The sequence below is a fragment of the Chiloscyllium plagiosum genome, chromosome 20 (genome assembly GCF_004010195.1).
Source record: "Chiloscyllium plagiosum isolate BGI_BamShark_2017 chromosome 20, ASM401019v2, whole genome shotgun sequence".
Lineage (NCBI taxonomy): Eukaryota > Metazoa > Chordata > Chondrichthyes > Orectolobiformes > Hemiscylliidae > Chiloscyllium > Chiloscyllium plagiosum.
Window position 1 is genome coordinate 13,705,573 of NC_057729.1, and position 16,238 is coordinate 13,721,810.

A 16,238-nucleotide genomic window follows, 5' to 3' on the forward strand; every position below is an offset into this window, starting at 1 on the left:
TCTCGAGTGGGACCAGCTGAGTTGCTGTTGCATAGAGCTGGCATGGACACAAATGGCAAAATGACACTGTAGCTGTTTCATGATTCCATGCCAAATTTACAAACAGTCGTGCACAAAGTACTGAAAACGTGTAATTTGAAAATGTTAATGGAATATTTGGCTGGTGCCAATGATCTTTTAATATGAACGTATGACAGTGATATCTTGCCTATATTGAGTTTTGGTCACACTATCGTCTGGGGTATTTCATTCAGTTTTAGGTGCAGATATTCAGGAAAGTTACACTAACCTTGGAATTAGTAATATTTCTATTTGCAAGATGATAGCAAAGTGTGATAGCAAGTGTCATAAACTTGGTTTGTTAACTGTGGAATTATGAAAGTTGGAAAGTGATCAAATTGAATTAACTCAATAAAATTGCAAAGAATTTTATTTGGTTTATAGCGAGAAAGCATTGTGGAGGAATCCAGAATTATATGACACCATATTAAAATTAGAATTATGTTATTTGGAAGCAAGTCAGAGAATGCCATTTTATGCAAAGGGTGATAGAATATATTGTTAAGCACCAGATTTTGGATGCTGGTCAATTTAAACTTTGAAGAACAAATTGATTAATGCTTTACTCAACAAAAATCTAAGAATGTGAGATTGAGTTATAGATCAGCCATGATCTCATTAATTAGCTGATTGATGTTCAGATGTCCCTTTATTTCTAATTGTCTTTAACCATTAATCTAGGAGATCAACAACCACAGTAAAATATGACTGAATATTTCAGGCTTTAAAATTACATTTCGTCTTAGTTTTGTGGTGATCAACTGTTGGCTGGGATATTTAGTTGTTGTTAGGGTTAACAGGTGAGTTAGAGACGTGACATAAATTGTCTTGGGTTTGGAATGTGAACACGGATTTCAGCCAATGGCTCTCAATTATTAGTAGACTGCACCACAGTTATTTGAACAGTTGATATTGATATGCTCGATGAAAGGGACCAATGTATTGGGCATTCCCGGTGAGAGGTATAATGAGAGCTACCACACGGCGGCGCAGTTGAGAATTAAATCCAGGGGTGTGATTGGAAGCAGCACTGAGCTGAGAAAGGGTGACATTTTCTTGCGGCTGAACGATTAGATTAATATTATTTTAAAACAACACAATTTAAACTTGCTTAAATTTTCCATCCAAGAAACAAACATATCTGCAGAGCAATGGGATGCATGTTCAGTCGCAACTGAACTTTCTACCCATTTATAGATGTTTTTTGAAGATACCTTTCTAGTTCCCGAGCTTTCATTGCACAAAAGCGCTCGATTTTTGAAACAATCAGAACTTTTTTCGCTGCTTAGAAGCAAATTCGTTCGCAATTTTTTAAATTATAAATTATGGACAGCTAAACTTGGATAATGAGCACATGTGTAGCAAACTGTGAGACATATCTGGATATAAAATATGGGGACAACGAGGTAATTTTAGGGTAGGCACTGCCTGGCTGTTCCATTCCTAGGCTGATTGTTGCGTGCTTATGTCTTTTTCTTTCTTTATCGTGACGTCTTACTGGCAAAGATCATTTACATTCAGGCAGGATTTTTAACAAGATAAAGCAGAGCGTTCATTTGCAGTACTCTTCCCAAGCTTTCAAAGTGCAGTCGGTGAGTGACACAAAACCGGAGGGACTGTCTCTGACACACAGATCAGAGAAGGGAGCTCGTGAGCAGGACCAGGAGTGAACCTCTGGAATAAATAGATCGCCTGAAAACCCCGTCCAGCCGAACTGATATGGCAGCGTCAAATAATGTTTTGTTTGGCTGTGGTCTTCTCCATCAATAATTCACACCGGGATTTATAGATCAAGAAGGGTTTGTTTTTTTTGTGTGTGTGTGTGTCACACATTCCGGGGAGAGAGGTTTGCAAGGGACGGGGGACTTTCAGGTGCAGTGCCATGTTTCCTGGAGGGGGTTCTGCCGATTCGTACTGGGATAGCCAGGTGTAGAGCAGGTTAAGAGGAGCAGCTATCGTCCGTCCAGCTGAAATCTAGGAAGAGGGAAAGGAGGAAGACACGAGAGTGGAGAGGCTTGTTTCTGGTTGCTTGGTGTTGCCGCGAGGGTTGGTGGTGGCTGCAGTCGACAATGGTGCTGTCCATGGTGCTGACGGCGCTGGCTGGCCTGGCGCTGACCACGGTGCCGGTGCTGACACAGAATGACACGGAGCCCATCGTCCTGGAGGGGAAGTGCCTGGTGGTGTGCGACTCCAATCCGACGGGAGACTCCAAGGGCTCATCCTCCTCCTCCCCGCTTGGGATCTCGGTCCGCGCCGCTAACTCCAAGGTGGCTTTCTCCACTGTGAGGAGCACCAACCATGAGCCATCGGAGATGAGCAACAAAACTCGGATCATTTACTTTGATCAGGTAATCTCGGAGAATTGGAAACAAGAACAGCCAGTGGGAGATCTCACTTCCAAAGCCAGCGCTTATATCAAGGACTGGCTGAAAGATGGCCAGGTGTGAGTCAGTGTTAACCCTAACGTGGAAATGCAATGACATTGTTTTAAAAAATGGCTAAATGTTCAGTCAGTGTGTCACTCCACAAATCGATTTATTTGCGTGACTATCTGAAACTAGGAGAAAGTGAGGACTGCAGATGCTGGAGATCAGAGCTGAAAAATGTGTTGCTGGAAAAGCGCAGCAGGTCAGGCAGCATCCAAGGAGCAGGAGAATCGACGTTCCTGAAGAAGGGGTTATGCCCGAAACGTCGATTCTCCTGCTCCTTGGATGCTGCCTGACCTATCTGAAACTAGACCCGTATTATAAAACAAGGAGGATTGACAGTGTAGAGTGGTGCAACAAGTGTTAATGGGCAAAAAGGGAATCTCAGTTGAATAGAACTATCTTGTATTACTGACTCTAAATGTACTAGGATGTAGCTATAAACGTTTTGATGAAATGACATTGGATTAATTCAGGATTAATTGTAAATGAGAAGAAAAGGAACGGATGCGTTCAGAATGTATAATTACATAATCATTGCCAATAAATAGCAGTGGATGCATAGCCGCTGGCTCTCAATAAAATTAAAAGAAGCTAAATATAAAATAATTCATTCAAACTGTACATTATCTGCGCTTTAACATTCATAGGATCCAGTAAGTGAGAGATATTACAGTCATGAACTCAGTTTGATAATGTCGCGCAGTTTCGATTTTAAAACTGCCCGTGAGGGATATATATTTCAGTAGATAAATAAAGTTGCTGGAGAGAAGCGGATTATGATTCAGGTTTCAGATAATAGGATCTTACTTCGGAAAAGTTAGCTCAATGTGCATTTTCTAAAGTTGCATAGGGAATCACAGGCAAACATTGCGTTAATTGTTTCCCTCTCCTTAGTTAAAATGTCTCAGGGTTATTGTTATCGGATTGTGACACAGAATACGTGGCAACTACTAGAGGGGGAAACTAGCAGCCTCAATCAGATAACTCCAATATTGCTTTCCCCACAGAAATTATAATTTTAAAAATCTCAACTTTTCTTGATTTATTTTCAGCTAGTCGCCTTCTTCAGTGTGTTATTAAAAATGGCCAGTAATTGTGAGTTGTGACTTCCTTAGTATCACTCGACATGTCGGAATGTCGATTGACGAGAAATATATTGATCAGTTCAGCCCACCTTAAAGTTGAATTAATACAGCTGCCATCTATACCAGCTGCCAGATTCACATGGAGTAATGATTAGAAAGAGGGCATTTTATTCTACATTTGGTCAGTTTGGATTCGCATCAGCTGCGTATGTAAATATATATATCTCCTATGATTTGCCAATGTCTGTGAACGCAATGATTTCTCCTCCAGGCTGACAACACAGACTGATCAAATTATCCCCCTCTCTCTCTCTCTTTATTGCAGATCTTAGTAAATGTGGGCAATTGCTTTACCCTGGAGTCGGTCTTTGTTGCCCCAAGAAAAGGCATTTACAGTTTCAACTTTCATGTTATCAAAGTGTACCAGAGTCAAACTATTCAGGTTTGTATGTGAGTGTTTATAGCTATTGAAATTCCCATTGCAGCAATGTGGTCAGTTAACCCTATCCAACGCTATCCAAATACAAGCAGGATGATGTGTATGATTCATCCTGTAAACATGACAAGGGCTTTTACACATGGAAACTCATGACTTTGTACAGGTATTTTCTTGGGACAAATCTGCCACACAATCACTGAGAGATATGTCATCATTGCATTGTTTCTCTACATTGATTGTGATACCATTAGTGATGTAGTTTAAAAAAAAGAAATTAAATTTGTTACTTTCAACCTCAAATAAAAAGAAATAACTTCAAAAGCCATAATTGACACTTTGCATTTGCTTTGACAACTATCTCTTGCACTGGATAAGGAAACTGTGTTGAGATAAGCTAAAGGAAAATTCACTGCTCAGAGTATATCTGATTACAGATACAATGTGAGAGAGGAGACCCAGACCTCTCTTGCTATAGAAAATTTATAAGAAGCTTTTCAGTCAGCTGCAGTTCTTTTAACGTAATGGCTTCTACCCTGCAGCACCGTCTAACTCTAGCATTCAGTTCATCAGCTAACACTGATCTTAAGGCTGGACTTTAGATATCTGTCAGTTTGAAATGCACCAAGTGAAGTATTCCATTGACGTTTGCAATGAGACTTATTCAAACCCTCCATTTGAAGTCTGTTTATTTATGATTTTTTTGTTAATATTTGGTATGTATTGTGATCATTGCTGTAGGGCAGTTCACTTACTGTCATCATCAAATATTCAGGTATAGTTAGTGAATTTCATATCCATTTCTCTTGGATGAATCCCAAAAATATTAGCAACATTTTTCCCTTTACCACTGCATAAATTAAGTTTCCATTTTACAGAGTCTACCAATTTAAAACCATTCATAACAGAATCTGAATTGTTTAGATCTTTGAAATCTAGATGGATGAAGTCATGTCTTCCAATAATATGGTAAAAGAAATAAGAAGGACAAAAGATATTGAAGTCAATGGTGTGAATAAATGGGATGGGAATTATCAGACTAGCAGAGTTTACAGTGTTGTAGAAAGCTAGGCTATTGGAGCATTTAAACAACGTTGGTGTGTCTTTAAATGTTTTATCTTGTCTTACCAATGTTACTGTTCAATGCACTGATTTGGAATTAACTTCAATAGCCTTTGTCAATGCCAAACACCCACCCACAAATAGCTGCTATGCTCTGCTAACAGATCAATTTTGGTTTCCCAAATGGATTTCCCTCCACAACAGTTTTTCATTGGTGAATAAGGCCCATGCTATTCATGACCATATTGTGATTTACTATATTGCTAATCATTGTATAACCTACATATTTTACATTCTATGCAGTTTGACTTTGAATTGAATTTTAAAAAAACTAGAGGTATATATGTACGGCTCATTCAATCCTGTTAGGTTCCCATCAGAAGATGGGAAATGAGAGTTGTGCAACATCATTGAGAACTTTTAATTGTATTCAAATGTGTGTGATACATTTTTGCAATTCCAAATCTTAGTTGACGCTAAAGCTTAGTTAAATGACCAAAGTTTTGATCATAAGTTTGATATCTCCTTGGTTTGGCATCAAAAACATTTTTATTGTTAAAGTTTTTCCAAACACACTATGTTCAAAGTGTCATGCAAATTCATGTTATTATTGTCAAACATAATAACCATGTTCCAGACCACAAGCTCCTCATGGACAGTACCATAAGAAATATGATAATTGTTTAAAAATTAGAAAGAAAACTTAATATTTCAGTCTTGAGAAATTGAAGCAGTTGAATGTCAACTTTCTATAGTTCATGGAAATAACCAATAGTGAAGGTCACAACAAGATTGATAGGGAGCAGTGAAGAAAATTCAGCTAGACTGGTTTTGAAGTTTTAGTTTAGCATTGATGTCACAGGAATCATAATCAACCATAGCGTGGGACATTACATGCTGCATTAACTCCATAACATCATCAGCAGCACCAGCACTATGTTTTTATTATGTACAGATGTTGTCTCATTGTTATCTGTAAGTTGTTTTGATCTATTGTCATCTGCACTTGTTTTCTTAAAGTAGTATTTTCTGATGCTCTCAGCTCTTTTGTAATTCTGAAATGGAAAGAGTAATATTGATCTGATTCTGACCCACAGCATAAAACATGCTTTGTGAAGGACAATTAAATCTTTTACTTTTTTCACTTTAAAATCTGGGCATTGTTAGACTTCATTTCAATTGCATTATATTTCGCTTTGCTTTTCCAATGGTACATTGCTAAATTTTCTTAATTTTATTGACACTGTCCTCAGCTTGGGATATTCTTCCATTTCTTCTCAGTCAGTCATCCTATTTGTTTTTTTGTTCATCTCTCTTAATTTTCTCATAATTTCATTTCCTTGTGAATATCTTCATTCTTAGCAAATCTTCCCCTCCCTTTTCACATTCAGCACTTTCCTGATATTATTTCTGCTTCCTGTGTATGATGCACGACATCATCTGGTAATAATGTTACCTCTATTTCCTCAGTGCATTGCAGTTTTTCCTTCATTCTTGCTGAATTTTCTTCACTACTTTTTCTGTCAATCTTAATGTGACCTACGCCATTGGCTACCTCACAGTGCAAGGGATCTGAGTTCAATTTGAGTTTTGGGAGATTATCTGTGCGGAGTCTGCACATTCTCCCTGTGTCACCGTGCGTTTCCTCTGGGTGCTCTGGTTTCCTTTCAAAATCCAAAGATGTGCAGGTTTGGTGAATTGGCAATGGGAAATGCAAGGTTCAGGGATGGAGTAGGGAATGGGTCAGGCTAAGGTGCTCTTCTGAAGGTTGGTGTGGACTAGATGGATTGAATGGCTTGCTTCCACATTGTAGGAATTCTATGATTCTATGATTGACTGCATCATCATGAATCACAAAACAAATATATTTGTTTCTCAGGACTACAAAACTAAGTTTTGCTTCTTTTTTTAAGCAATTCTCACATTTTCTGTGGTATTTTTCCCTGAGTAGCCTATGGTCTGGGACATGGTTGTCACCTTCGACAACAATAACATTAATTTGCATGAAAGTTTTAATATAGAACTCTTGTAAAAGCTTTATCAATAAAAATGTTTTTGATGTCAAGCCAAAGAAATTATCAAACTTATGATTGAAAGCTTGGTCAATGAACTAAGTTTTAAGGATCAACTTAATTTGAGAAAAAGGAGTGAAAAGTGAAAAGTAGAAAGAGGGCATTCCAGAGCTTGGGGCCAAGATAGCTTAAATATGGCCACCAATGGCAAAGCAATTGAAATTGGAAATATACAACAGTCTGGATTTAACAAGTGCTGTGATGTACTAGACTTGGATGTCTGAAGAGGGTTGTAAAGTTAGGGAAGGGTGAGCTCATGAAGGGCTCTGAAAAGGAGAATGAGAAGGCATGGCTGTGATTATTAAGGGATGAGTTAGGATCTAAAGATGTGCAGCTTGGGTGAATTGGCCATTCTAACTTGTCCATTGTGTTCAGAGATATATAGGTTAGATGCATTAGTTAGGGGAAATGTGGGGTAATAGGGTAGGGGAATGAGTCCGGGTGGATTACTCTTCGGAGGGTTGGTGTAGACTTGTTGGGCCAAATAGCCTGTTTCCATACAGTAGGGATTCTATGATTCTATGATATGTTTGAATGCATGTAGGAGAGACATAAATTATCAGTGGTGGTCAGCATCAGTCTGATGGTGGTTGGGAGTCTGGTGATGGTAAAGGGTTTTGAATTCTTATGGTGGTGCAGGTGGTGTTGATGGAAGAGGAGTTTATAGATGATAGCATTGAGGTAGGGGGCATGTGGTGGTAAGCTTTAATGTTTATATTGCTAGAATAAAGGCTATCATTGGGATACAGCCAGTATGCCATAAAGGTTGAAATTCCAGGTTATTGGACAACACAAATAATTGTGTTGCACAGAAATCATTGTCTCAGATATTATACTTCCTTGTATGGAGTGATATTCAGTTTTATGAGGAAAACCAGAAACATTTGATTGGGCTGGAAATGCAAGCAGCATACTCTGAGTAGATTCATCGTTTTTCCTCCAGGTTCCAATTATCCCAACCCCAAACTGTTTGCCTTTTGTGACCTAATGCAATATCTTGTGAGGCAATAGTTTGTACTCCTGCACCCACTGGTCTACAAGCTGTTTTGAAGTCATTAAAATAGAAATAAAAGGGATCTAAAAATGCAATACAATATCTATTAAAATAAAGGCATGATATTTTAAAATGACCACATTCCCTCCTGCAATTAAGAGGCATTTGGATGGGTATATGAATAGGAAGGGTTTGGAGGGATATGGGCCGGGTGCTGGCAAGTGGGACTAGATTGGGTTGGGATATCTGGTCGGCATGGACGGGTTGGACTGAAGGGTCTGTTTCCATGCTGTACATCTCTATGACTCTAGGAGTGCCTACTCCTCTTTCCCCAACTCTGTTCAAATCAGAAGTGAGTAGACTGTTTAAATTTTTATTTTGAATTCCAACTGCTAACTTGATCCAAAGTTGCCCATTTTGTGAATGAAAATTCATGTCAATCATCTCAATCTTCCTAATATTTACCTCATGAGTGACACGTTGGGAGTGGAAAGGTGGTTCAGTGGTTATCAGTAGTTAGTGTCAGGGACCCAGGTTCAATTCCACCCTTCGGCGACTGTCTGTGTGGAGTTTGCCCATTCTCTGTATGTTTGCTGCAGGTGCTGCAGATTCCTTCTGCAGTCCAAAGATGTACAGGTTAGTTAATTTAGCCATGCTAAATTGCCCACAGTATCCAGGGATATGCAGGCCAGGTGGGTTACCCATAGGAAATGCAGGGTTACAGGGATGGGATTGGTCTGGGTGGGATGCTCTGCAGAGGGTCAGTGTGGACTCGATGTGCTGAATGGCCTGCTTCCACACAATGGAGATTCTATGCATTCTATGATCTGGAAAATGGTTGTGATGTTAATACATAGCCTGGAGATCATTGCAGTGAAGATTGGGAGAAATAGATAACAGACTGAGGATCTGGTATCTTGTCTTGTACATTATCATCCAGTATAAAAGTTGACAACAATCTTGATCCCACTCCTACTCTGCACCCATCCACCTTTGTAAAAAAATCAGCTGCTTACTTTATTTCTTTCCTTGCCTTATGGTAGTGACCATATTTTCAAAGTATATCATTGGCAACATAACACTTTGGGATAACGTGAAATATGAATTACACTGTATAAAAGTGGATCTTTTACTTTTCATTTTAATTTATTATTCAATCAATAAATATTGATTAATGAATATGTTAAATGTATTTTTTGCAGATGATTACATTAATAAATATTTACGAAATGAAATTTAAAGATTGAAAGAAAATAAAGGCTTGAGAATCATATTCTAAAAAAAGAAATCAATTATAGGGATAAAATGGCATCTTTAGATGTTTTATTGATATGGGGAGATGCCAGAAATCCATGAGAGTTTGCTCAGGATCTCTGAGGTGCTTCGGGGAGACTTAGAGTTTACATGTGGCATGATGATCCTGGAGGCTCAGTCTTAGAAAAGGTAAACTGCAAAAGATTTTCTATAAATTTATTGCAGAGAGGAATATCACTTTGTTGTAGTAGTCAAAATCCTTGGCGTTTTGTTTTGTAGAGACAACTGGACTGGGACTAAGAGTTACTCTGCGTTATTGCAAGCATGGAGAAAGAGGGGAAATTCCATGCTGACCAGCCACAAAAATAAATGTGTTGGGGAGAAATAATTTTCTGAGAAGGCATCCTTCTTTGTGTTGAATAGTATTTGGTCTTATAAGGAAAATAATGCTGAATTGGGTTGAGATTGATTTGAGGAGCATATTCCAAGTAAATTCATCATATAAGTACTTGCCTTCAACCATCCCGACTCCCTTTATTTTGCCTTTCATTGCCTAACATGTTGATCCATGTATTGTCGGTTAATAATGGTGAAGACAATATTCTCAGTTCTTGGATTACACTAGTGAGACCACATATTCACCAGGGCTGCTTTGTATTGTGGATTCCTTCCAGGCCTGCTATTTGTTGTGCATATGGTGAGAATGATTTTTGCTTCAGATTGCTTGCAGTAATGCCCAGTAAATTAATCGTTATCTCTGGGAGACTTCATGGCAATCTGAGAAGGCTAATGGTCCTAATGTTAGAACATGGGTGTGTTTTTTTTTAATGTCCATGGCATATGGGCATGGCTGACCAGGCCAGCAATCATTGCTTATTCCAAATGACACCAGAGAAGCTGGTGGTAGGCCGCATTCTTGAATTGCTGCAGTGCTTATAGGGTAGGAACATCCAAAATACAGTTAGGAAAGGTGTTACTGGAATTTAATCCAGTAACATTGATGAAATGACGGTATGGTTCCACGTTAGCACCATGGGTGACTTGGAGGGAAAACTACTGTTGATGGTGTTCCCAATTGTCTGCTACCATTGTCCTTCCAGGTGATAAAAGTCATACGTTTCTGTGCTGTCATAGCATTGTCGAGTCATAGAGTCATTCAGCATGGAAGAAGACTCTTAAGTCCAACCAGTCCATGCCGAACACAATCCCAAACTAAACTAGCCCCACCTGCCTGCTTCCGGCCCATATCCCTCCAAACCTTTCCTATTCATGTATCTATCCAAATGTCTGGTAACTTGTTGTAATTGTACCCACATCCACCACTTCCTCAGGAAGTTCATTCCACACGCAAACCACCCTGTATGTGAAAGAAATTGCCTCTTATGTCTTTTTAAACCTCTCCTCTCTCACCTTAAAAAGTGCCCACTCGCTTTGAAATCCCCCACCCTAAGGAAAAGACAGCTACCATTAACTCAACCTATACCTCTCATTATTTTATAAACTTCTACTAGATTGCATCTCAACCTTCTACATCCCACTGAAAAAGTCCCAGCCTATCCAGCCTTTTTTCATAATTCGAACCTTCCATACCCAGCAACATCCTAATAAATCTCTTCTGCACCCCCTCCTGCATAATAATATCCTTCCTATAACTGAGTGACCAAAACTGGAGACAGTATTCCAGAATAGGCCTCATTAATGCTCTTAACATTGATGACTTAACTTTAACCTTAACATGACTTCTCAACAGCTATATTCAAACGGCTGAGCAATGAAAGCAAGTGTGCCAAACACTGTTTCCACCATCCTGTCTAGATATATACGCAAACCTGAAAGAATTACATACCTGCATCCCTAGGTCCCTCTGTCGAAAGGGTTTAGGTGAGTTACGTTTAGATGGTACACAGTGATGCCACTGTGTATTTGTAGTGAACATTGAATATGCTGGATGAAATTTCAATTACGTGCGCTGCTTTGTCCTGGATGATGTCAAGCATCTTGAGTGCTTTTAGAACTGAACTCACCCAGGCAAGTGTCGAATATTACATCTTATTCCTGCCTTGTGCCCTGTAGGCTTTGATGGATCACTCTGTGCAGAATTCTCAGCCTTAGACCTGCTCTTTTGTAACTATGTATATGGTTGGTCCAGTTCAGTTTTTGGACAAAGGTTACCAACCAGAATATTGATAGTGGGTGCAGTCAGTGTTGGTAATGCCATTTAATGTCAAGGGAAATTGGTTGGATTCTCTTTCATTGGATGTGGTCACTACCTGGCACTTGCAAGGCATAAATGTTATTTGCCATTTATTGGTCTAAGCTGAATGTGTAAAGGTTTTGCTACAGATATTGATACAGATTGCATTAGTATCTGGAGAGACATGAAATATATCGGACACCATGCAATTATTAGTATATATTCCCATTTCTGACCTGACAATGAAAAGAAGGCCATTGATGAAGCAGCAGAAGATGGTTGGGCACAAGGCACTATTCTAAGGAACTGCAGCAGAGATACCCTGGCATTGAGTTAATTGACCTCCAGCAAGCTTTTTCTTTTGTTCTTGGTATGACTTCAAACAATGGAATGTTTTCCCCAATTCACATTCACTTCAGTTTTGCCAGGGATCCTTGACAAATATTTGTCAAATAGTTATAAATAGTTATAAATAGTTATCCCAGGATAACTCTTATCCTGATCTCACCTCACTTCCTGAGTTCAGATCTTTTGTTCATGTTTGGAACAAAGTGTAATGGAATTAGGAGCTGACTTACCCTAGCAAAATCTAAACTGGGCATCAGTGAGCAGATCATTGGTCAGTCACTGCCTGCTTGCTAGTGACTCCATTCAACACTTTCAGGATGATTGAGAGTAGCCTCAGGGGTTAGTAATTGACCAGGTTGGGTTTGTTCTGCTTTTTACGGGCAGGACACGCCTGGGTAGTTTTGTACATTGCCAAGTAAATGCCATTGTTCTGGATACTAGCTGAGAACTGCTTGCCATAATGTAAATTCAGATGTGTCCCTTTAAGATCATAAAATATAATACTGTCATCTGAGGTCTAACAGGATTTACAAATTCTGAGGGAGGGTCACTTGACCCAAAATGTTAACTCTGATTTCTCTGTACATTTGCTGGCAGACCTATTGAGCTTTTCCATCAATTTCTGTGTGTGTTAAGGTTTATTGCTATTTGATATAAATGGACACGAATATTTATAGCTTTAACTTTGATCTGTATTTATACATTCCATGTTTTAAAAAGGGAAATCATTTGTTCTGTTTGATTTCTGTATGTGATCCCAAATAGTCTAGAAAGTTGTTCCCATGCATTTACATGAGGCCTTTAAATATCCTTAAGATGAATAGCTCAGTGCTGTGGAAAACAAAGAGTAGAAGAGAGAAAAATTAATGTGCCTTTGTTTAACAACAACTTTTTTGCTTACCTAATGAGACAGAAATAGAGAAAAAGCTATTTTAAAAAGTCAAAACTAATCAGAAGATCAGTGAGTGGACAGGTCTTCTTCACAGAGAAACACATCATTCAGAGAGGAAATGGCCTGTAAAATCAGACGTGCAGTTTAACAGTCTCTAAAGCAGACACGACAGAAGCAAAGGAAACCTGAGTCGCTTGGAAGTTAGTGAGAGAAAATGATCCAGAAATAGAAGGCATTGGGTGTCAGAGAGGAAACATCCAACAAGGCTGTTGAATGTATTGGTTTAAGGAATTGACATGAAGAAGTGAATGAGCTGTGTTACCAATTTGTTTTAGGGTTTCATGAAGAGACATTAAATAAATAAGATAGCATAGAGTGGTTCCAAATGATTGTTAGAAATAAATCACAACAGCATTGTCAACTGGGCAAGAATATTTCAACTGAAAACAGAATGACTGTTCACTGATGTTTCAGAATCTATAAGGTTGTGGTTGAGGAAAGAAGAGTTAATTTTTTATTGTTGATATAGTACAGTTTCACATAATTTTTATAATGATGTTTTGTGAATGAGTACTTTAACAACAAGTGGCAAACAAATTATGGTTATCAAGTCAAGTTTCACTCTTTGACCTTACTTGTTCAGTATTAGCAATAGCTGAGATCAAAACAACTAAAAATCTTAAGTTTGTTTTGCAATATAATGTGTAACATTTGAATGGTGTTAGCTGCACATTATATGCATGCCACCTCCAAAATGTCATTTGTGTTACTCTACTGGTGAAGGCAACCTGACAGAAATAGTTCAGGTGTCATTCAGATTTACAAGAATAGAGCCGTATTGATATTCTGAGCGCCAGTAAAGATGCCTGAACACACCGCCCAAGTCGGGGTCTGGAACATTGTAGCAACAACTATGGAATACAATGGGGAAAGAAGACATGGGAACGGTCCATTGCAGAAGAAAGGATGCAAATCTTCAGATTCTTAGAAGATGCGTTTTTATTGATGATTAATTCCATTCAAGGTCAATTGTTCAGATTGCTAAATTTCAGTGACTATGGTAGATCTCACACCACTACTTTTTTCAAAAGACTTCTAAGCATGTTCTGGGCAAACAATATTTCAGACAATTAAGTAGCCTTCATGGTAGCCAAGTGATCAAATACTTCTCTCTGTCTTTCACAAAATTATTCTTTAAGTTAACATTGTGGATTTCTTTGTAAAATTAAATTCTATTTACTTGTGAAAGAGTCATGGAGTTATACAGCATAGAATCAGGCCCTTCGGTCTACCATGTCTATGCTGACCAACAGACACCAAACCACACTAATTCCATTTACCTGCACTTGGTCCATAGCCTATGTCCTGGCATTTTAAGTGCTCGTCCAGATGCTTCTTAAATATTGGGAGAATTTTTGCCTCCACCACCCTCTCAAAAGCAGCATTCTCCATATTTCTATCACCATCTTGGCAGAAAAGTTATTTCTCAGATCTCCACTAAACCACCTACCCTTTACCATATACTAAGGCCACTAGTCTTATGCAAGTCTGCCATGAGGAGAAACATTCTCATGATCTACTCTGTCTATGCCTCTCAACATTTTGTATTTTTCAAAATATGTCCTCCCTCAGCTTCCTCTGCTCCAGGGAAAACAAACTCAACCTATCCAGTCTCTCCTCATAACTGAGACTTCTTGTCCCAGGCAACATCCTGGTGAATCTCCTCTGCCCTCTCTCCAATCCTTCTGATAGTATAGCAACCAGAATTTCACAAAGTATTCAGTCAGTAGCCTAGCTAATGTTGCATGACATTGTAACAAGACTTCCTCGCTTCTATATTCAATACCCCAGCTAATGAAGGTAAACATTCTGTACACCTTCTTCACCACCCTGCCCACCTATGCTGATACTTTCAGGTGACTATGGCATTGTACATCAACCTATTCCTGCTATTTAATTTTGTTAAATGCATATAATTAAACAATTATTTATGACTTCCAACAAACAAAAAGCAAATTCAGTCCCCAAAATGCTGTTATAAATCTCAGAATTGCATTATAAAATTGCATTAAACGTCTTGAGGCACTTCTGAGCCCTAACGTTATTCTGTTATGGCATAAATACAATTATTGTTATATATCGACAACTTTATTCACACACCGTGAGTAAAATCATGGGATATCTTTTAGTAGTTACAAAAGACTGAGTATATTCTGCTGAAATTCCCTCATCAGGCAAACCAATAAAATTTGGTGCTAACAAAGATCACTGCTTGGAAAATAATGAGCCTTCAGATTTTATCTTCCCATTCATTAAATCAATAGATGGAGATCCAAGGCCCAGTCTGTAATTTCCCAAATATTGCTGGTTACTAATACTGCTCCTCACCAGGGACGTCTGTTTGGTAAATCTGCTCTCATATGTGCTTTTAGTTGACTTGAGTATTCCTTTAGTTTGACAGTTAAATTCCCAATTGTCAAGTAAAAGCCTTGTCACCAACAATGTGGTATTTTGCATAATTTGAAAGTGATATTGCCTGAGAAATACAAGTAAAGTACTGCTGATACTGGGGATCTGAAATATAATAAATGCTAAAGAAACTCAACAGGTCTGGTAGCATATGTGGAATGAGTAACAAAGTTAATGTTTTGAGCCCAGCTTCAAAGAAGAGTCATTTCGGACTCAAAATGTTAATCCTGATTCTCCCTTCACAACAGTGTCAGAACTGCTGTGTCTGACCAGTACCTTTTGCAAAGTTTGTGAAAATTTTGTAGCTCAGGTTGAGGTTTAGGTTGTAGGTTTGATCGCTGAGCTATAGGTTTGATATCCAGACGTTTCATTATCTGGCTCGATAACATCATCAGTGGCGACCTCCAAGTGAAGCGAAGCTGTTGTCTCCTGCTTTCTATTTATATCTTTCTCCTGGATGGGGTTCCTGGGGTTTGTGCTGATGTCATTTCCTATTCGTTTTCTGAGGGGTTGATAGATGGTATGCAGATCTATGTGTTTGTTTATGGCATTGTGGTTGGAGTGCCCGGCCTCTAGAAATTCTCTGGCCTGTCTTTGCTTAGCCTGTCCCAGGATAGATGTGTTGTCCCAGTCGAAATGGTGTTTTTTTTCATCCGTGTGTAGGGCTACGAGGGAGAGAGGGTGTGTAGGGCTACCAACCATCAAACCAAAAATCTGGGTCTGCTACATAGATGACACCTTTGTCATCACAAAAGGAAACAAGATAGAAGAGACATTTAACATCATCAACAACACCCCCACAGGCATAAAGTTCACCAAGGAGGAAGAAACCGACAACAAACTCGCATTCCTGGACGTCACAGTCGAAAAAAAGGACAACGGACAACTACAAACCAGCGTATACAGAAAACCGACAAACACTGAACAAATACTTAACTACACC

The 16,238-nt window shown here is 38.8% G+C and overlaps 1 protein-coding gene across 1 annotated transcript in view; it reads left to right on the plus strand.

Annotated features, from left to right (window-relative positions):
• Positions 1 to 1,593: 1,593 nt before the first annotated feature.
• Positions 1,594 to 16,238, plus strand: part of cbln4 (cerebellin 4 precursor) — a 148,805-nt gene continuing 134,160 nt past the window's right edge. The window contains exons 1-2 of the mRNA XM_043710210.1: positions 1,594 to 2,408; positions 3,900 to 4,016. Coding sequence (XP_043566145.1) covers positions 2,130 to 2,408; positions 3,900 to 4,016 — 396 coding nt within the window. The 5' untranslated portion in view covers positions 1,594 to 2,129. The remainder of the gene's footprint in view (positions 2,409 to 3,899; positions 4,017 to 16,238) is intronic.